Here is a 23,872-nt window from a genome sequence, read left to right as displayed (position 1 = left end):
CGGAAGACGCGGATGTCAACAAACAGGTAAGTAGCTGCTTGCACAAACACACTGTTTTAACTACTTTTATATTCAGTTTGAGTCATACACGCTACAGTGCTGTGTGCTAAGGTGTCTGCTGATGTTGCATAACTTTTGGTGTGAGATGTGGAGCATGTTAAGACGCTTAAAACACAGTGTAAAGTTCTGACCCCATGCTGTTAGCGTTCAATGCTAAGTCTCCGTTCACGGAGCTCTGTAATGGCTGGACCAAATGTTTTCGCGTCTTCGGTACTGGCAAGTCAAGGGTAGCTTGAGCAATGAAGCTGCATGTTTAAATCGACTGAAGTTCTCCTTTAAGAGAAAAGCAGTTGTGGGATCTAGGTAAAAAGAACAAAAACAAAAAAATGAGCCAGACAACATAAAGTCATCAAGACTGGACGTACTGTGGAAATCAGTTTCATTATTAATCAGCCTGTGGATTTTTTTCTGCAGTTATTGTTGTTTAGTCAATAAAATATAGTGTTGTCCATATTTCCCCACCACTCTAAAGCCCAAACTAACCTCTTCATATTACTTGTTTTGTCTAACCAACAGTTCAAAACCCAAACACGGTCATCAGTTTTCAGTGATATAAACCAAGTCAGTCCACACTGTTATTGTTAGCTATGTCACAGTTTTATGTTTGATAAAGAGCAACAGTTCTCAGGGAGAGGTTGGGGTGGACAGTCAGGATAAGAAAACATAGGACTTTCATTCAGCATACCACTGTTCATGTCAAGTGTCAACGGTGAGATATTTTAACTTATTAACATAGTCATTTCATGCATATAACATACATTAAGTTACATTGTAACATACTTATTCTAAGCCAAACAATGTTTTCCTAAACCTAACCAAAAAGTGAGCGAAAGGCCAGTATGCCTGTTGCTGATACACTTCAGCAGTCATGTTTCTTTGGGAACAGTGATATGGTGTTTAAGGAGTCACTGACTATTGATCTATTCCATCATATACTGTAGGTGTGAGGTTATGTTGTATATAACAGTTCAAAAACAGAAATCTCCACATTTGAGAGGTTACAACTAACACATTTTTGGCATTTTTGTTTTGGAAATTAAGAAAAACATTTTTTTTCATCAGTTTTCAATTGTTGTCACTTTATTTTCCATCATTCATTATTAGTCACCTATTTGTATCGAAACATGATACATGTCTCGGGAGGTCTAAGTTTCACTCAGTTGTCACCCATCTAGTGTCACTCCTTGAGGCGAAAAGTCTGAGATGGGGTGTGGTTGGATTGTAATTGTAATAATTGTTTTCCTAAACCTAACCAGGTAATTTTTGTGTCTAAACCCAACCAAATCTGGCCATTTCACAATGTAAATTAAAGTCCAAAAGTCGTCGTATTTCATAATATGTGAAATGTTTCTCAGCTAGCTTCATTTTAAGTCTAACTGAACATTGCATATTTATTACAGGCTTATAGACGCTCAAAAAGTATTAAAACTTTGGTCTTAGAACTTCTGCTGACCTTTAAGGGCTAGCAGCATGGCATTAAAAACCTAACCAGTTCAGAGGAGGACATTGTAAGTATTTCTGTTTCTGTCACCTAGTCTTGGTTAAAGGGCTGCAGCACTTTGGGCGACAGCTGTTGGAGTAATAATCCAAGCATGAAGAACTGAGGCGCACATGACCTTTTCCAGATCAACAGAGAAGTCTCCTGTCTGGAGGCGACATGACTGAACTACCCTTTTACCTGATATTCAAAGCTAATATTCAAATCAAATACCACATCAAAGACTGAACTAAACTTACAGAGACTTAAGTGTGAAATTGATATTGAATTTATTAAACCATCACTAAATGATTATTGTGGTTTATTACAGCATGGCTCATCATTTATGTGACTGATCATACTATTGCCACCACCCAAAATAATATCACTGATAGCCTCTCTGATTGACTTCCAGCCGATGACTTGCCAGTTCATTACTGGGCTGAGATGGAGGGACAAAGACATTCACACCTACATTCACAACTATAGGCAATTTAGAGTGACCAATTACTCTCACTTGCATGTCTTTGGAATGTGGGAGAAAGAGGAACGGGTGAACCCACACAGGCACGGGGACAACAGAGGGCTACCTCAGCTGGGTTCCGAACCCAGGACCTTCTTGCTAATCACTGTGCCACTGTGCTGCCCCCTTTAACCCTCCATTAAAACTAAGTACAAAGAGATAGGAAACACAACCAGACATCAAAATAATGATGATCAGATTGTCAAAACCATTTGTAAAGTCAAACTTAAAGTGAATGCATCTGAAAACTGAGCATACAACTACAGTAAGTAGTCTATAGTAAGTCAAACAAGTAGCATGAAGCTCTTATGTAAACTGTGATAAATGTTTCCAATCAGTTTCAATATTTCATTATATGATTTAACCATTCAATAATTTTTTCCCTTCAGATATGCTGTCTGTTTTTTTCACTCTGTCTGACTGCCTGACTGCTGCTGTTTCTTTTCCTATCCAATCAGATACATTTTATATAGCTAAAAATCACAGTCACATTGCCTTAGTGGGCTTTACAATGTGTACAGTAAGCGACATCCTCTATCCTTAGAGTGAGGAAAACTTGCCATATGGAGAGAAAAAAATACCTCCAGAAGAGCCACAGAGGAGGGATCCCTCTCCCAGGACGGACAAACATGCAATAGATGTCACATGTACAGACCAGAATAACAAAATCATAGTTTACAAAACTGAATTGACAGAATATCTGATATAGTCATTGTATATAAATTGTGTGGATCCATGAGTATGACTGTGCAGGCCAAGTGCTGCTCGATTAAAACACTGTCCATTCCACCATGGAGGTAAAATCACTTATAATATTTTTTCTGAGAGAAATGATGGCCATAAGTCATACTTGTACATACAGTTTATATAAACAATAATGTAGTTTTTTTGAAAGTGCCCTGCAGAGATTTATTTTAACCAAACAAAAAACTCCATGGTGTTTCTACTGAAGTCGTTTCAGCCAGTGGTGTAGTCTAGTTTATTGTAGTGGGTATACTGTGATGATTCCCTCCCAGCCTCGTACACACCTGTCCCGGTCCGACACCCCATAAGCACCACCACACTCACTAACGCATACAATACGCTACATGGATCCACCCATAATTGAAAGCAATCTGGGACTGGGTATGTATCATCAACAATTTATTATAAGACACATTTTACTATTGTAGTCAATAAACCAATAAACTACCAACTACCAATAAACATGTTTTTTATATACAATCTTAATCTGAGAAGTAACTAGTAACTAAAGCTGTTAAATCAATGTAGTGGACTAAAAAGTACAATATTTCCCTCTGAATTGGAGTAGAAGTATGAAGTAGCATAAAATGTACATACTCAAGTAAACAACAAGTACCTCAAAATTATAATTTAGCACAGTGCTTAAGTAAATGTACTAAAATTACTTTCCACCAGTGCTTATCTTCATTGTCAAACTTATGTATATGTAACTTATCGCTATGTAACTGGGGTAACTAGCCTGGTAGTCTACAAAGCTTTCCAAATATGTTTGTACTCAGGCGTCTGAGGTGTGCTTTGCCTCCTTGCTTCTCAGCCATGTTGTGATGTTCTTCCTTGGCTGGAAAAGGCTTGCAGGGGGCCCATTGATGTTGATCATCACCCATTTGTTTACACTGGACAACAAAATTGTCCGTGCATATATTGTTATAAGACTGAAACCCCTTTCACACTCAGCTATGCTGCAAGGAATGGTCTGCATGCATCGTATGACTGGTTTAAGGCTTTCAGGCTCAGTGTGTGGGTGCTCAAGGAAATCTCTCACACCATTAACTGTTTGGTCTTCACAAAGATTGAACCGCCTGCACAGTCGTTTGTGACTCACCGTTGTAGGATACTATGGTATGTGGTCCTGGCATGGGCAGCACCATAAATATATAATGTAGGAGACACTGCTCACACACTACTTTGATATATATATATAATTATTAATCACTGGCAATTAATATTACACTCGTTAAAGGGGCACCACCTCCGTGTTTGGTTATTGGAATAATCCGGAGGACATTATTCCAAACACCTAACTGTACAAGTTGGCTTGGACAGTTAGAGTCCATTCAAAATCAGTTTATTCAGTCTCAATATTCTGAAGTAGTGAATTCTTTGCACGTATCCATCGGTTCTCCACGTTAAAATTAAGTTCCAGACAAAGACAACGATTATATATTTATTGACTAAATAATTTGGGTAAAATAAAAGACATGACAATTTTAGACGAACAACAGATAACAGAAAAGGTAAAGACTGTAATTAGGAAAGTACTAAAGTCGTGTGACCGTCGGTAGAAGGTAAAGTTAAAGGGTCGGGTTTTTATATATTAAATATTACGGGAGTTATCTTTTAATACTAACGAGACCCTACCTCAACTTTAAGTTCATAGGATAGAGGTTAGAACTTTAGACAGAAGTCAGAACCTGAGACAGAAGTCAGAGCTTTAGACAGAAGTCAGAAATTTAGACACCACTCATTCTCACGTGTGTGGATCCAGCTGTATGAAGACGTTCAGCCTGTTTTGTCTGGGCGTCAGGAGGCACAGAAGCTTGGTCTCTTTGAGAGTTCTGGGTTGGACCACGGCACGGCGCGTCGGTCCAGTAGCCAGAGGGAAGGCCAGTACTCTGTTGAGGAACTCTTGGTCCGAAGGCCCAGCGGGTTTTCCGCCTCCGGAGCGCTGGGGGCAGAGTCGGTCTCGGCTGGGAGCACACAAAGTCTCTTTCGTTGGACTCTTTGCAAGGCTTTCAACGTTCTTCATCAGATGATCACAGTCTTGAAAAAGACTTTTGTTGGTGGTTTCAAATAGTGGTACTCAAGTTCTGATTCTGAAACTAATTCAACTTCTTCTGAATCAGGCGGTGATACTTTAACAGTATAAAATCAAAAAGAAAAGAATTTGTTCTATTAAAAACTTGAATAAAAGTGAATACTTAAAGTAGGGATTCAATTCGCTTGTCTTAGCTTGTTGCAAAAATAAAAGTAAAGATTACTTTAAAAATAAAAATAAAATAAAAATGAAAAACAAAGAAGAGAAGAAAGAAGAAGGAGAAGAAGCAGGGGGAGAAAAGGACAGGGAGAGAAACGTGTCCTGAGAAAAAGGAAAAGAAGTGAAGAAGTGCATGAGAAGGGGAGAGTGTCTGTTTTGATGACCTGCAGCAGGGGCCGGCTGACAGTGTCACACCTCCTGTGATCTGAGTTGAGGCTCCCAAAAGTTAATCTAACTATACTATTGTATTTAACATTTTGAAATCGTGTTTTAACCTTCCCAAAACTTCACCATCTTAAAAGTCTAATTTTTGCCTTCGTGAAAAGATGCAACATGATAATGATCATTTGTCATTCAAAAGAATTATAACCTGATTAAGACATGAAGCACTTAAGTATACAACATATGACAATAAAGTATACAATACACAGTAGAACCAAGGACTTATACATATTCCTTGTAGTTCTATCTTCAACAAAACATATCAGACATTTAACTGGTAAATAATACAAGTATTACACAAGGAATGATGATCTTCAAATCTCTCCTCCATCAACAAAGGGGAGGGGTTTCTGTTGACCTCAAACTTATTGAGTAATAAACTTCATTTGGGCTTCACAATAACATAAGAAAGATCTGTTGAATGACCTTCTTACTCTATTTCGGGATCCGTTAAATTTAAGAAATTGAGATGTAGTTTATTTGTTATTTAGGACTTTTGGGTGAGAACAGAAGACTGAAAGGGGGGAATGGTATGTCAGACCCAGGAACAACAACAGTCGTAAATAACAGTTGGACATGTGAGGAGAAGAACACACGGATTAGGTTTCCCATTAAGCCTTCCCCCACTGGAGAATGTTCCAGAGGAAGAGACACGTAGATTAGTAAAACATCTTAAATCACCACATCTATGTTAGAAACCAGTCCTTCTTCCTTTTGGTGTGACCAAAGAAAACTCTATCGGGCTTGACCCTGTTTGACCTGAGGAACAGGGGTTCATCTTCTTTGGAGGAAGAGGAACAGGCCAGATGTGCTTTAGTCGTTGTAAATTACAAAGAAGATCTCTGGTGATCTGTTTATAGCAAGATAAACAACATTCTCTCACTTTGTGGAGAGGAGAGGATTTGCCAGGCCAGGATATGGGGGCTTTCAGTCCCATATGCTGTAAAAAGGAGTCAATTTGGGTTAAACGTAATCATGGCCGAAATGAGACCACTTTAAGATGCAGAGACAAGGCTTGTGTTCCTACACCGTACTTGCCATATACCAGGTGTTGATGGCCAGTTGCTTGTGTCCAGAATGTTGAGATCACAAAGTGTTTCACCTTCAAATGAGAGGCACTTCTCCATGTTGTTGATTAGGTTTTGTAGGAACTGCTTTGCATTGATTGGGGTGAGCTTTGCATTTGACTCCAGTGAAACAGATCAAAAATGTCCTGAAGCCTGTGCTTTCAATGCCTCCTCCGATATCTCTCCTGGAGAGTCTTTGAATTATACCAGCACTCGGATGGTGCGCTTCAGAAGCTGTTCTGCTCTCAAAAGTGTGACTGAATGGACCTGGAGTTGCTGAGACAGGTTTGCAAGTTCAGACAGTGCGTCGTACATGAGTCCAAGGTCACACAGAAATTCTTCGCTTTGCATACGATGTGCCAAGCTTCTGTTAGTTTGCCTCTCTTTGCCATTTCTTGTTTAGTCTCGCGCAGCATCTTTGAAGTGTCTGTTGAGTGCTTCATACGACCTCCACACAGCTTTTACAGGACGGAGGCTACTGGCCACCCATCGTGTATTTAAAAGTCTGCCAATTTTCAGGACTTGTGAGCCCACTTCTTGTGCTGCTTCCAGAAGATGCTGTGAATTTGTATTGGACTGACTGTAGAGATTGTGGATCTTCTCCATGAATGCTTTTAAGTGGTTGATTGACTGAACCTCATCCACAGCATCAGATACAGCCAGTTCCAGAGGATGGTTCATGCAGTGCCTTGTCAAGATGTTAGGGTACCTTGCAGTCAGCCTGGTTGCCACTCCAGAGTTCTTGCCTAACATGACACTGGCTCCATCAAAAAACAAATGAGACCCAGTTCTTTTGAATCCATTCTTTACTGAAGCCTGCAGTGTCCAAACAGTCCAATACAGCTTCCACTATGCCCTCTGCCCTTTGGCTTTCCAGCTCAACCAGCTCCAGAAACACAAACTCAGGAGTAGCTCCATCTACAGAGGCTTCCACATTGACAATCATGGCAGACTTGTGGCTGAGAGATGTAGCCTCGTCAATGAGAACAGACAACTTGCTTGAAGAAGACACAATGCTGCTAACAATTTTTTTCTGCATCTCTTTTGCTATGTTCCACGATTTTTGTGGAAGTGTACCTTGAGTGCAGACTAGTGCCCATGTTGACACCATTTTTTTCCTGAAGCTCAATGAGAGTGTCATGGTCAGTGAAGGGTCGGTTCATCTTAGATAGTATGCGGTCTGAATACAGCATCTGTCTCAGAAAACACAGTTTCAGACACAGCTCTCACCATGTTTCCAAGTAAATGTTGTCCACCCTTTTCAGAGAGGTCCTGCGCTATTTCGTGTGCCCTGGATGTCTGATGTTGTTGAATCTTGTTCCTCAAGGAGGCCAGGGTTGTTTCTTTGTTTTTGTTTGAGCCTGAGGACTGGATCTTGGAGGAAACCCACTCCTCAGATATGGACACTCTTTTTTCTGTGAGGACGCCAGTTGATTTTGTGGTGCTGCAAATAGCACAACCTGGAAGTAAACAACAACTTGACTATCATCATCATACAAGTTGTCCTTTTTTGTATCTTTATTGGCAATATCACCTAGTGCTGAACAAGGCCATAATCTACTCAAAAGTATTTAATGAATTGTTTTACAATCTTTTACACCAAGGAGACGAAAGGATACAAATGTTCCACTCTTTCAGTAGATCTAATTATCTGACAACTATTGATACCTGACATACCAAAAATTAATTTAATGGTGTTAAAGTCTGTACACAACTGTAAGCTGATTATTCGAGCCGATATCTGACAGATATCTGCCAATTTAAAAAATATATTTAAAAAAAATCTGCGGCATAATAACGTAATGCTACGTAATAATGTAATGACAAAGAGATGCTGCTGGGTGCCAAAGAACTTACACTGGACATAGGTAGATAATAAATGCTTCTATCCTGTTTGCGGGTGCTACTGCGTGCACTAACATTGTTTTTTTTATTTTCTATTTATTTATGTAAGGTAACACGTTCTCTCTCACAAACAAGGAGATGCTGCTATCTGCTGGTACATGCTGATGTTAAGCTTGCTAAAACTTTATTTATTTTTCATTCATGCGTTTAGTTTAGTTTTTTGATTACCTGTTGACATTTATTCAAAAAAATTTATTTAAAATAAGTGCACTGCAGTCAGAGTGCAGATTTATGCAAACACCTAAGCAAACAGAGACAATGCAGACAATAACATTAGTGTTAAATAAAATAAATGTTCATTTAAGTTTAGCAATTTTGTGTCTTGTATGTTAACAGATTAAAAAACAACAACATAGAAAACAACAACATGATATCGGCCACTGAAAACCCATATCAGCCGACCACTACCCTTTAAGATGACCATGAATTAACTATTACTGTCATTTGCATATAGTAATTGACTTTATGAATTTCAATTGTTTATATCACAGCTTTGCAGGTTGGCTGATATTTACCTGACTTTCTGTCCCTCCACTCTAACCTAGGATGCCTGTTTTTAAATTCCCTAGCTTGACTCTCTGTCCACAAGGCTGGCCAGTTCTCATCTAAAACAAACAAGGAGATATACAGAGGGATAAAAGCATTCTATTCTGTTGACTAGACAACACACACACACACACACACACACACACATGTACCACTGTCTCTGCTGATTGATACTGCTGCTGTGCCTTGGTTGCTCAATAAAGAAAGGTGCTAGCAAGCTAACGTTATCTACCTAGCTTGCGAACAGAGACGCTCATTAGAGCAATGTGCCATGAACAAAGACAAACAATGAGTGTTTAATCTAGCTACGTTATCTTGGTAGCTTAGCTAGTTCGCTAGCTAGCTAGTAAGGTTAGCTAGTGAGTTAGCTAGATTTCACGGTAAAACAATTAAACACTGACTGGCCCGATGTTGAAATCATCGCTCGCAGATAGTTAACTTCAGTTACACTAGATATGGTACTGCAGTAAATGTAATTCAATATGCACACCAACAATCCCCTGCTGTTACAATAATATCTGCTAACTTGTATATGACTTTCACCTAGCAGGTGTAACGTTAGCATCAGGCTCCTTTTCTGTAACGTTTCTGCAGTGTCATCCGAAGCGGCAGCAACAGCATCAGGGCCAGGCATACGAAAACACTCGAACAGTGTAGTTTGCTTTCGTTTCATATCTCCTTTGGTGGTATATGCTACAATACAATAGAAAAGTGATTCAACATTATGTTAGCTAAGTTTAAACTTGCAATGCTGAGAGCTACTGTCTAGCCGGGGAAATGACCATCGAGCAACTGTGTTCGTTGGTAGGTGACGTCAGGTAGGCTATAGGTCACGGCTTAAGCCACAGACAAAGAGTGCACGAAGGAAAAAAAAGAGCGCACAGGGTGAATTTTGTGAATGGAAGTGAATAGAGGAGACGCATTCCTCTGCAAAATGTATTTTATTGCAGTTATTTAGTACTATTTTTCACAACCCAATGTTGGCAATTATGCTGATGTTCCTCTGTTCCATCTCCTTCCCCTCTGTCTTTGTGGGCATGGCATCTGCCTCATGGTTTAGGGTTCTGATGACCCCCCAGCTTGTGCTCCAGTTGGTGATGAGCATCAAACAGGTATTGCTCTGTGTTTGTAGGGTTTTTGTACACCTCAGTGTTGAGGCTTCTTTCTTCTTCAATGTGGACTGCACAGCCCAAGAAGGGCAGACTGTCTCCTCTGACATCTTCCTGGGTAAACTTGATGATACTGTCCACAACATTTATGTTCTCTAAAGGCTTCCACTTCCCTTGTTCTGATTTTGACCCAGGTGTCATCCACATTCTAGCTAGGAGCAGTTTCTGTGAAGGCTCTGCTCTCAACTTCTTCCATGTAGAGGTTGGCCAATATTGGGGACACCGTTGAGCCCATTTAGTTTTGACCCATTGGTGTTGCTCTGGCCAGTGTTGAAGCAGCAGAGTAACAGACGGCATAAGCAATGTGAAGCCAGCAACTATACATTTGTTTCCAGAGAGCCTAGGAAACATATGCCCATAAATATGAGCACATGTCCAGCACATGTCTGCTGCTTTTCTCTGTCGGTTCAGTTTTTTATTGTTGGTTATAGTAAACAGACATTTAAAGACTTTACTCTGGGCATTTTTTAGGTTACTTTTTCATTACATTTTGACATTTTATAGACTTTTTTATAAACAAAAATGAATGATTAAAAACAGATTTAACAAAATAATTATACTTTCAATTACAATCTCTGTTTCATTCATTGCTGCCAGTGTCAGATCAGTTCTATTTTTAACTTCAGTTTGGCTCAGAAGCTGCTGTGAGTTTTTCTATTATGTCAGAAAGTGGCTTTCTGCTACACTAAAGCCTGGTGAACTTTCCGTAATTTACTAAACCAACAACCCCCCCTCCCCATCTCTCAACCCTAAATCAATCTTCCTCTAATGCTCATACACTGTTATTCTACCACCTGCACGAGGATACAGTAGTGCTGATGCTGCTGAATCAGGATCCAATACATGATTTGACAGCATTCTGCCTTTTAATGTACATTGATTGTATATTTTTCAATGTGGTCCATTTTGTGTATATTTCATGCACTTTTAAAACTATTTAGTGATGCGTGAAACACAAAGAAAACTAATAAATAACCCATGGCTTTCAGTGAACAGACAGCCGTGTGTCCTCTCATTTAAAATCCCCACTGACCTACTATAGCTCCTTTGTTGTTATTTCTGGAACAGCACTGGTTCCTTTTCACAATCCTCAATTGTACCAATCTGTGAGTCTTTCTTCCAGCAGCACCAGTTTGCAAAAAAGCCCTCATGCTCACACAAGATGTTTTTTTTGTATTAAATCTCCCAAAGAGCTGAACATGCTGAAACATCAATATACTACAGTACAAACTAGCAGCCTCCATTAACCCAGCCCCTAGTCTCTACTATGACCTTGTTTAGTTTCTATAGCACATAGCCTTAGGGGATGTTGTTGTGTTTCCTTCCCAGTGCACTGATCTACTCCACGGATCAGGAAATTGGTTTTCTAATGAAGGGAGGTGAGGGGGTGCAGTTTACATATAAGGATGGCATAATTGCATAAAATCTGCATGAAGGGCTTCTAGTGAGGACTTTCAGCAGATGGGGTAAAATCATCTTGGATTATGAGATCTTTGATCATTGGCTCTCTGACTTCAGTCCAAAACACAGCCCTGTCTTCCTTCGATGGATTATCTTTTAAGATTTTAAGATGGAAACCAGATACTGTCATTTTAATAGTCAGTCCACAGCAGAAATCCTGTCATATTCATAAAGAATTACCATTAAAAATGTACTTGGGTAGCTTGAAAAAGATCTACCGAAAATACTAATTGCTTTGGCTTATTTTAAGATTATACCACATAGAGTTTTAAGCAAGAGAGTAATTAGATTGTTCGCTAGTTTTACTTGCTAAACTCAAACCGGTTTTGGTGATATTTGACTTGTACCTCCGAACATCAGACATATGTGAAATGACAGAAATTTGAAATAGACTTAATTATGTCTGAATGGCAAAGAATAGCAAAGGTAACTAAACCCAATAGTTTTAGCTGCAGTGCCTCTTCTCTAGGAATTCCACAAATGGCTCTAGAACTTGAAACAAGTTATGAACATTGGCAAGTTTGGAGGGGGTGCTAAGACAAATGCCCGTTCACTCCTTTGTGGCACTACCCATAGCTGCAGCCAGCACCACCACCACATGCTACCACAAACACATAAAATATGCACATACATACACACAATCGCACCAATATTCTATATGAGCTAGCATATTAGCTATGGTTTGTAGGTTGTCTAGCTTTGATTTAGCTCAGCAGCACAAATATTTATCCGACAGAATGTTGTTTGAAGTAGAGGATTTACCTCCTCTGGAGTCTCCTGTTGCCCAAGACCATGATGGTTTAGAACCAGAGCCGTAACAGTTAGGCATAAAGACAACCAAATACTAATAGTCACATCATTTTTCATCAGTGTGTTTGTGCTCTTTGGACATGGAAGAAATAGAATGGATACTGAAACAATCGCTGCAGAGTATGAGCCACCCATGGAGCCCAACACAACACTATGGAGCTCCAAATGACAGCCCAAATACAGAGCCGAAGTCACGCCTCTTCAGGTGGAAAAAATATGTATAGTAGTAAATAGAGAGAGACAAACAATTTTTTTGATCCTGTTTGAATTTTTCCTTTAACTACACATATGATAGTGGTCAATTTCAAGTCAAGAAAGTCACAGTTTTTCATAATACTAATGAAATATAAGACTGTGAAAATGTGCAATCATAAAGACTACGCAGCCAACAGTTACATTGTCTCGTAGAACATCTCACCAAAACCTGTGACTTAAACACTGGAGAATTTCTCCTGTATATTAACATCTCACAGAACTAACCAACTCTCCTTACACATACAGGAAATGTGGCTACATTTGTTGTGATTTTCATCGTTCTCAGTTCTTCTCTGTGCTGAGTGGGTGTTGGTGTTGGTGACCTGTGTTCAACCAGACGTTGTAGTTCACTGAGTGGTTTAACACGACACTAAATGGCATTTTTACAAAAACTGCAACTTTGTTAAATGCCAAATTCATATATGTAGTTTACGACAAAACTTAAACAAGACCAAAAATGTATTTGTCTCTCCTTGTTGACTACTGTACATTTTTCCCCCAAATGAGGCAAACCGGAAGGGGCATAACTTCTGCTCTCCATGCACCAAAAGAAGGTGGGCAGCGCTCTGGTATGCTTTGCGGCCCTTCTGTTGACTGGGTGTCCATGCCATGATATGGAGAGCACAGATAATAGTATTGGCAGCTTCTGAGAAGTGCCGATTCGTGGGAAAAATGTGTAAGTGCTGGTACTGCGAATCGGTCAGTTCATGGCACGCCACTAACATGTATTTTCAATTTGCAATAGGTGCAATGTTCAGTGTTTACCACTGTAAGCTATCTAATGTTTTGGTATTTTTTATATTTATTTTTAGTTCTCAAAACAGCTTGCAGTGATTCATGTTGCTTGGTAAAAAATGTTCCTGATATATAAGGAAAGTTGTTCTATTGATATTTGTTACAAAACACCAATAGTTTAAAAACGTATGTAAAGCAGAATTCCCACAAATGTCAAAGATCTCTGTGTGCCATTGAATTTAAGTACTGAATACCAAGGTTCTTGGCCCCATTCTGTATACAATTCAGAAAAGTTACATAACATATACACAAGAGTATACTGGACACTTTTTTCCAGTTTATTTTTTAGGATCTGTGATAGATTACTGCTGATGACAACCAAACATTTCTTAATTTTCTGCTTCATTATAAAAAAGGTTTTTGATAACTAAATAACAGTTTTATTTGGAAGCATTTTAATGCAATTATACGTGTACATGTGTTTAAGTACTGCACACTATCATCAGCCACTAACTGTGGAATGCACTTTCATTTTAACATAGCTGGTCTTGAATGTGTGTATTGCAGGGTTGGGGGACAGCACCCATTAGAAAAGAGAATACACAATAGACTTTTTATGCAGTTAAATTGGTACTTCATATGAAGTAAAAATGCCTTAAAAGGTAAAAACTGATGTGTCTGTGAAGTGTGTGTGTGTGTGTGTGTGTGTGTGTGTGTGTATTTCTGTCAGCAGCATCAGTGGAAGTGTAGAAGAGGCCCCAGAGAGCAGGTTAAACTCATTGATTGTCTGGTTAAAGCTCTGCCTTTGTTTTCCTGCTCCTATTGATTATATAGCAGTGGACAGGACACACAGTGGACAAATAAATACCTGTCAACAAAAGTGGAAGATGAGTGAATTAGCATTTTAAAGCGTGAGAAGTAAACCAGATTAAAGGGAAGAACAGAGAGCCAACTGACATACACCACTCAAAACAACTAAGGGCTTAATCATCACAGTATAACACCAGGTCAGTTAAACTTCAGGGATATCAATCTGCCCATTTAGGAAGCACAAGGGATTCGGTGAATCAAGTACACCTGCTCTGGTGCAAATACAATCAGCAACAGGTGCAATGGAGAGGCAAACAAAAAGACAACCCCCGTCAAGGGAATGGGTTTGCATGTGCTGGCCACAGACAGTTGCTCTCTCCTAATCCTCCATGACTGTTTCTTCTCTAGTGTAGTGTTATTCTAGTGTCCTTGTCACTACTGGTGTCATGAGTTGGTACCTGCAGCCCAATCAGGTTGCACAGGTAGTCCAGCTCCTCCAGGATGGCACATCCATATGTGCGGTGGCCACGAGGTTTGCTGTGTCTCCCAGCACAGTCTAAAGAGCGTGAAGAAGATACTAAGAGACCAGCGGTTACATGAGGAGAGAAAGACAGGGCCGTAGAAGGGCATCAACCCAGCCGCAGGATCATTACCTGCTCCTTTGTGTGAGGAGTAACAGGAGGAGCACTGCCAGAGCCCTTCAAAATGACCTCCGGCAGGCTACTGGTGTGCACGTTTCTCACCAAACTGTCAGCATAAGGGCCCGACATCCTCCAGTGGGACCTGCCCAGCACCCTACAGCTCGACTGGCATTTAAGGGCTCGTCCACACGTATGAAAACAATCTTTTTTTTCATCCGCGTCATTTCAAGAATATTGGCGTCCATAAGGATCCACTGAAAACGACCGAAAACGCTGTAGTTCATATTCCAGGCCTATAGGTGGCACTTGAAATTCACCAAAAATAGAGAAGAAGAGATGGAGCATGCGCGTAAAGCTTGCGCGCTGTAAGCAAACAGACAGTAGACAGAGAAACCAAACACAACAAGAAGAAGATGACAATGGCTAGTGCAAGGAAACCAGAATCGTGGATTGTGGACCGTTAATGAGGTCGAACTGCTGCTGCGACTCACACTCAACTACAAGGCGAGTCAGTTGCAAGAAAGGCTCAATATCTTCTGCGGCACGAACACAAGCATGTAGTCTGCCGTTGTTGTTGTTGTTGTTGTTATTATGAGATGTCGCAGGGTTCAGAGGTCGAAGGCTAGAGGTCGAGGGGTGGGGCAATGGAGTCATCATTTCGGAAAGTATGCGGATTCGCTGTCCACACGAGAACGGGAGGGCTACGTTTTTGGATTTTTCGACCCTGAGACCCGTTTTCAAAAAAGTGCGTTTACGGGCGCTGCGTTTTCAGGATCTGTGTGGACGGTCGGCCAAAACATTGCAAAACATGTGCGTTTTCTGAGAGAGAAAACCAGCTTTGGCAGGTCCGCCATTGGTGCCCCGTTCTCTTCACAGATGAAATCAGGTTCGCACTGAACACATGTGACAGCTGTGAAAGAGTCTGGAGATGCCATGATGGACATTGTGCTGCTTGTAACATCATCAATTCGAGAAATCAGTCCTACAATATATCATTTCAAAACCTTTCCGGAATAGTTGGTTAGTTAGTGCTGTTGCCTCACAGCAAGCAGCTCCTGGGTTCAGTATCCCACTGTGGCATTGTTCAGTGTGCAGAGTTAGCCTTTTCTCCCTGTGCCTGCATGGGTTCTCTCAGGGTACTCCGGTTTCCTCCCACAATCTAAAAGACATGCAAGTTAGGTTAATCGGTCACTCTCGTGTTTGTCAGCCCTGTGATGAACTAGGGTGTACCCCGCTGCTCGCCTACAGTCAGCTGCAATCGGCTCCAGCAGTTACACATCCTGAATGAATGTAAGAAAATGTTATGTGTCTGCTCTGATTCTAACTGAATAGGTACAACATCTTCAATTAATTCTCACTTCATAAAGGTTATAATGTTCAGCTTTTGTTGAAATTACTTTAGAGAGGTGTTGCCTTAACTGTATGCCCATTTTAGAGGATGTAGTTTGTGGTGCTGTTTAATTTATATATAAAGGGTTGTTTCTATTATTTTTTCCATACCCACTTATGTCACTGAGGATAGACTAAATAACACAAACACTTCTCTGTATAAATTACTTTTAATTCTTGCAGCAGAGGCTTAATGAAAAAGGCTCGTTGTTGACGTTGAATGATCTGAAGTTTGGAAGCTAATCCACAGCACTGTGTGTTGCTCTGTTCTCAGACAGCCGCCTCTAAAGCGGCTCTCTGTTCTCACTAATCCGTGTTTGTGCCTTTTCTTTGGTTGTTGTGGCAAAATTCGGCGACACAACACAGAAACTGGTTGATGTTTCTCTGTGAGGGGAACTGAAAGCTGTGCAATACAAAGCATAAATGGTCATATTATACAGTCCATCCCTCACAAGTGGCTACATAGGTTCTCACAACCTACAGCAACAGCAAATTATTGACAACTGAGCTGCAGGTTATTCTACCTGAAATTAATCGGCAGATCGTCAAGCTCCCCTACACAATAACAACAGTGCTAGTGTTTTTAAGGTATTATTGTATACCAGGTAATCAAAATACTGTTTCAGACTTCATTTTCCTTTCTATCCTTTTACATATCCGTTTTATTTTCATTTATGATGGAAAGGAGGGTTTCTAAGCTGCATTAATAGATATTTTTATAGTAACTTTGGATCTGTTGACTTTGTTATAATTATGACACGTCCCTCAGGATTCCAACTTCATTTTTTTCCGATTTTAAAGGTTTTATTGATAACTTTCAGCCATATAAATGTGGCACTCCAGGTTACAACCCGGTGACATGTAACAGCTGGAAACACGTTAAAAAAACCCCACAAGGATCTCAACGTCATGATGTGTACTGTCATGCCTCTTTTGGTTCTGCATCGCTGTGATGCTGTATGAACTGACACATTGGTGCGGCTTCACATCGGTGCTGCTTGGTTCAGTGCGAACAAACAAAGCCAGGCAAAAAAGGCGAGCCTTTGCTAGTCTCTGTGTGAAAATGTTTTGTGCCTAAAGAGAAATCACATGATTTGAGGGAGCAGCGGTGCTTCATTCTCTCACTATTTTCAAAGCTACTTGCGCTCAGTTTTAGCAGTTTGTATCACTCACATGCGGACTCCAGCTCACAGCATAGCAAATGACCCTGGATCTGACTTGGTAGAAAAGTGTCACCCTGTTAGACCCCACCATCAGGATATTCCATTTGTCAGCTGACATATAACAACTGAAAGAACAGCTGGATGCTGACGAGTGTTGACAAGTAATCTTTTTTTACCTTTTGCACTTGTGATCCTTAATATATGAACTCAACTGGCACATGTTTGTTGAAAGATTTATTGGTCATTGCAATCATTAACTCTGTCCAAGGTGGTTGTGAAGATATCCTTGTATAAAATGGCTACACTCAGGACCCACTGACCAATGTGTAACATCTGCCTATATTGTTACTCATGTGATGGGACAGGGTTGTCCCGCAAGATAAAACCCTGGTGGTACACATTTAGAGCAGGCAACATTAGCATGTCCATCCTTTTCTAATTTCATCTGCTGCTGGTAGTTGCTGTCTCCTCGTCCATAGATAGCTGATTCACTAGCAAGGACCACACCGTCAACAAGATGCATTTAAACAATTTAATAGGAACAAAACGTTTGTTCTTCGAGTTCTTCGAGTGCGTTGTGGGGAAGCTCTGTAGAGAATCCACCGCCGCACACGGGCAGCGACGGACCCCCTCATGGTCCTTTGAAGGAGAGTAAAGAAAATAAGAAGTAAGGAGAGAGAAACCGGGTGGGGGGGTGGGGCGCAGAATACGAGAGCGAAGAAGAGGACAGGGTCAGTCGCAAAAAAGTCTTGAATTATCAAAATTGGAGATCACTTAAACATTTGGTGGAATCAAATCATAAAAAAATCAACAGTAACACATGCAGATATGTAAAATGTCATTATCCGGCTCTTAGGCCATGACAAATACAGGATAGACAAAATAGTTGACTGAGAATTTAAAGTATTTGTTTTAATAAAGGAAATAACAGGAGGAATGATGAGGTGCGTGGTGTTGTAGTGGGAAAACACAACCAAAACCAAACAAAGCAAAGAGTGGATGATGCTGGCTGGGTCTGGACTAAGTGAGAGAGAGTGAGAGCCCAGAGCAGGGCTGGGCTTTTATTATGTGGGAGCACTAAATTGGCAGTAAATTGGCCATCCCACAGGCATGAGCCGTCACATTAATAGTGAAAGTAAAAGCATTTCCACACACACAGTGTGAAGAGAACTCAAGGGATTGGGACTAAACAGCTGTGGAGCCTTAAAGAAATCACTTATGAGTGAGGCGAATCTGAAAAAAAGGTCTTGTTTTCGTCAAATTTACCCTGTTCCAGAGTGATAGACGCATCAGGGTAAGAAGAGAGGCAGATGAAGTGATGTACCCATCATGCCTAGTGCCTACCATGCAAGGCAAGGCAGGTTTATGTGTATAGTACAATTCAGACACAAGGCAACTCAAAGTGCTTTACAGGGGCATACAAATAACATTACAAGAAATTAGAAATTGCATTTAAAATACATTTAAAAACAAGTGACAAGACATCAAGCAACAAAACAGAACAATTTAGGAAATAGGGAAGTAGGCTAAAAATTAAAAAGTTTAAAAGAGACAAAATTCACAGTGCAGTAAAATCCTTGGTAAACAGAAAGGTCTTCAGTCCTGATTTAAAACAGGTGAGAGTTGGAGCAGACCTGCAGTTTTCAGGGAGTTTCTTCTAGATATGTAGCGCATACTAACTGAATGCTGCTGCTCCATGTTTAGTTCTGATTCTAGGGACTGAAAGCAGACCGGTACCTGATGATCTCAGAGGTCTGGATGGTTCATAACGTGGCAGCAGATCAGAAATGTAGTTTTGGCCCGAAACCATTTAGGGCTTTATAAACCAACAGCAGGATTTTAAAATCTATTCTTTGACAGACAGGAAGCCAGTGTAAAGATCTAAGAACTGGAGTGATGTTTTTTGGTTCTTGTTAGGACAAGCTGCAGCTGTCTGATGGATTTTTTTAGAGTCCTGTAAAGACACCCTTACAGTAGTCTAGTCTGCTGAAGATAAATGCATGGACACGTTTTTCCCTTTATCCTGGATATATTCTAAGGATGATAGTAGGCTGACTTTGTAATTTTCTTAGTGTGCCTAAAGAAATTTCAGGACAGAATCCATAATTACACTGAGGTTTCTGGCTTGGTTTCTAGTTTTCAATAATACAGATTGAACCCGAGCAGACACTGTTAGTCATTCTTCCTTGGCTCCATAAATAATTGTTTTAGTCTTATCTTTGTTAAATTCAAGAAAACTGTGACACATCCAATCATTGATTTGTTCAATGCATCTATTCAGTGTTTGTATGGGATTAGAGTCCAACCCAGTTTTCCAGATGGTCCAGTAGTATATTATGGTCGACTATGTCAAACACAGCACCAAGATCCAGTAATGCTAAGACTGGAATTTTTCCATTGTTTGTGTTTAAATGAATGTTATTGAGGACCTTGACAAGAGCCGTCTCAGTGCTGTGATGTGGTCGAATTACTGATTGGAAGACATCAAAACAGCCATTTATTATTAAGAAATTGTTCAGCTGTTGAAAACAGCTTTTTGATTTTATTTAAAATTTTGAGGCCTGATATGGGCCTATAATTATTCATTAATCATGTGTCTAGATTATTCTTCTTCTGGAGTGGTTTAAGACTGCAGTCTTCATGGCTTAGGGGAAGACACCCGAGAGAAGAGACATGTTGACAATCTGCAGCAGATCTGAAGTCATGCAGTCTGAAATGTTTTTGAAGAACCCTGCTAGTAAAATATCAAGGCAGCAGGAGTGCGATTATGTCTCACATTTCATTTTATCTCACACATGCCGTTTTTGGCATTAACTGGATGAAATTGTGTCATGGTACTAAAGTTGTTTTTAGATAGACACAACAACAACACACATCCTGTACCTAGTACAGTGGCACTGACCACTTGTTACATTTTCTGTATTTTGGCAGTGAAGAAGGATGCAAATTCATTACATGCCTTGGTAGATAGATGTTCAGAGGCTACTGGCACAGGAGGGTTTGTTAGCCTGTCGACAGTAGTAAACAGGGCATGAACATTATTGTTGTTTTTGTTGATAATGTCTGAGAAGAAGGACTTCCTTGACTTTTTCAGCTCTACAAGCCTGTGGGGGCAATGTTATGGTCCGGGGTTGCTTCAATTGGTCAGGTCGAGGTTCACCAATGTTATGTGCCCATAAAATGAGCTGAATATATAGCTGGATGACCAGGTTTTTCCATCAATTGTTTTTTTCTTCCCTGATGTTACAGTCACATTCTAAGATGACAATGCCAAGAAGAACAGCTCAAATTGTGTCAGGGAGCATGAAACATCATTTTCACACATGGATTGTCCACCACAGAGTCCAGACCTCAACCCCATTGAGCTTGGTGGGAAAATGAATGCAACTCTGGATGAAAATAAATGTTGTAACATTGCACATCGCCACAGCGAATGTGAGCCATAATCAGAGCAAAAGGTGGTCCAATGAAATATTAGTGTGCAACTTTTTTTTAGGCCGGGCAGTGTAGCTCAAAAATCTGGTGCACTGCCACTTTGGATGGGCATGACATCTCTGTAATGGAATATAATAGGCAACACCAGACTGACCATGATGTGAAAAGGGGAGTGGTCAAAAGTAGACAAATACCAACTGATGACAACAAACAACAAATGAATATAAAATTTGCAAAGAAGCACTGAATACGCAATTAAATGTACCAAAACCTATTTATTTATTCAGGATTTTGGCAGTTTCAGTCCTCCACAGAGTTGTGTCACACAGTGTAAATAAAGTATATGTTTGGGGAGGAAATGTTATTGAAGTCACTGTTGTTCCCTTGTCGCCGAGATTACAAAAATTAAGCAAATCCACTGTCACTGCTTACTCTTCCATGAGATAGTAGATGTTTTCACTCAGCAGAAAGGAAACACTTTACTTCCAGAATAGATGGCTAACTACAGGGTAACTATGAACTCATTCAGTTCACTTTTCTTTTATGAGGATGGAGTAACTAAAGTATTGTAGAACTACAGGAAAAAGTTGATAAATAGGTGGACGAGGTTGAGATCAATGCCACCACTGAAATAGGCAGATAAAATTTTAGGGCAACTCTGTGTCAGATTAGAAAATGTATAATTTTGGTGACCTCAGGAGATTATTTGGTTGATAGACACATCGACTGCAACAGTTTCCACTTTGAGTGTAGAAATGATATTAATAATTTCAGAAGGTCAGTTGTGGGGTGCCCCAGGGCTCAGTACTGGGACCAATGTTGTTTGTATTATATATAAACAGCATATGTAAAGTTTACAAATACTAAACCAATCTTTATCCTTCAAAAAAGAGCTATAAGAATTGTAAATAAAACCACTTACAGAGAAATAACGAATCCATTGTTTATCAAGTTAGAAGCTCTAAAATGAAACGATTTGGTCGACAAAACAGCTCAAATTATGTATAAAGCCAAAAATAATAATAATAAATGATCACCCAGCAGTATCCAAGAGTTGTTTCAATTGAGAGAAAATCGGTACAGCATGAGGGGAACCAATATATTCAAGAAACAACTAGTGAGAACAAAAATATCACTGTATTAGAGTCAAAGGAGTCACCTTATGGAATAATTGTAACAAGGAACTGAAAACATATACATCATTAAACAAGTTCAAACAAATGTTCAAAGACAACATACTGAACGAATATATGATGGAATAAGATGCGTAGGTTGTTCCTTTATTTAAGTATGTCTTATTCATTATCTCTATGATCTGAATCCTTAATTTCATGCTTGATTTGTGCCTGATAATTGAAACAGAAAAAAAGAATGATTTATCATAAAGTTCAACATGAAATAAAGATATAAAAGGGGTAGGACTTGATAAGTTCACCCTTCCTTCCTGCTCCTTTTCAGACATGAAATATTTGCTTGTTTGTTTGTTTGCTTTTCTCTGGTGGGCTTTAGTGATTTTGCTCTATGCCTGATGTTTTCAAAGCTTGTTTGCTTTATTTTATTGTCTTATGTTGTCTTTTAACATGTCCGAATAACCATTATTCATTCATTCATTATTCATTCAAAGACGCTATAATCAAAAACACTTATACATACAGGTTTTAACAGACATTCAGTAGGAGCTGACTCATTGACAAGAGGAAAAAAAATTGGAAGTAGACTGTCCAAATTTTTCTTCAACATAACTTCAAATAAACTGTCACTTGCTTCTCTTTGTGTCTTGCAGTTATGGCAGGATTATACATGAGCCAGAGGCACAACAAAGAGAAAGAGACTCTGATGACATCAAAAGAGGACATCCGGGATAATGTCATTCACTATGACGATGAGGGAGGCGGCGAGGCAGACACTCGTGCCTTTGACATGGGCACTCTGCGCAACACACACTCAAAACGCACCAGCACTCACAGCAACACCTCCATAAAGGAAAAAAATGGCTACGGAGACGGGGTTCTGCTGCACCTCAGAAGTCGCTCTGACGACATCAGGACACCTGACATCCACTGTCAAACAGCCAGTGTCATTGCTGGCATGAACAAGGCCCCACTGTCTTACCGTGGCCGAGTGACGGAGGGTGATACTGAACTGATCAAGGAGTTCATCCAACAGCGATTGGAGGACAGTCAGCAGGGTTATGCCGCCCCGCCCTATGATTCTCTGGCGACCTACGCCTATGAGGGTGAGGGCTCAGTGGCTGGCTCGCTCAGCTCCATCGAGGAGACGTGGGTAATTGACGATACAGGAGACTTTAGCTCACTTGGTGACTGGGGACAACCGTTCAAAACACTGGCTAGTATCCTAGAAAAACCGCCGCCCACTCTGACTGAGGAGAGCTGAGAGGAAATTGCACAGCAGAGAGAATTTGGGCAGCCATGTGGGAATAAGCATTCTTTTCTAGTAATGTTTTTTTACTATGGCAGGCACTGGCTAGAATGATGTGAGGACTTTTTAGAAAACTGTCCTTGTAAGTATAGTCGTCGACTGGTTTCCTAGAGAGCTGAGAATTTAGTTACAGTTGCGAGAAAAGGTTAACTTGATAGCTCCTCAAAGTGCCTGAGGTACTATATGTATGTTTACATGTATTTTAATTCATGAAACTTAATAAAAAATATCTTCAACCAATATTTTGATTTCAACATCAGATTCTTAAGTCTCATCAAAACATTTCCTAAGTGATTCAACCACTTGCAACTATTCTAGACCTTCGACCAGGCAGAAGTGCCCCAGATGTGGTTTCCCAGACAATATGCACCAAGTCAATTTTAGTTTCACAGATCAGACCAAGCCAGGAAGTCAGACCCAGAAACAGCATAGAACATCTGTTCAATTTTCAAAATACAACACCCTGTGCAGATGGGGTTCACTTCAGTTGTACTCACCCATGGCAGAGTCACAAAACTGAAGGCAAAATGACAAAATTAATACAGTATCAGCGAGACAACAATATGAAATGCTTCTGCTGAGGTTTGGCGCTGTGGTAGGATGTAACAAAACCACACAATGCACACGACATCATGCCCAATGGAATCAGGGCATTAGCCATGCTAGGAAAGGCACTGGGGGCTCAGTTGTCGAAGTGTGCTCCCCATGTGCAGAGGCTGTGTCCCCATTGCAGCACCCTAGGGTTCAAGCCCACCTGTTGGCCCATT

General features: G+C 40.2%; 1 protein-coding gene across 2 annotated transcripts in view; it reads left to right on the top strand.

Annotated features, from left to right (window-relative positions):
* Nucleotides 1–23,345, top strand: part of LOC115572077 (cadherin-12-like) — a 129,995-nt gene extending 106,650 nt beyond the window's left edge. For both annotated transcript variants that reach the window (XM_030401875.1, XM_030401874.1), the window contains one exon: nucleotides 22,450–23,345. In XM_030401875.1, coding sequence (XP_030257735.1) covers nucleotides 22,450–23,060 — 611 coding nt within the window. In that variant the 3' untranslated portion in view covers nucleotides 23,061–23,345. The remainder of the gene's footprint in view (nucleotides 1–22,449) is intronic.
* The last annotated feature ends 527 nt before the right edge of the window (nucleotides 23,346–23,872 follow it).

Source organism: Sparus aurata, chromosome 21 (assembly GCF_900880675.1).
Source record: "Sparus aurata chromosome 21, fSpaAur1.1, whole genome shotgun sequence".
Lineage (NCBI taxonomy): Eukaryota > Metazoa > Chordata > Actinopteri > Spariformes > Sparidae > Sparus > Sparus aurata.
The sequence above is the reverse complement of the archived record's forward strand: the minus strand, read 5'-3'. Positions and strand labels throughout refer to the sequence as shown.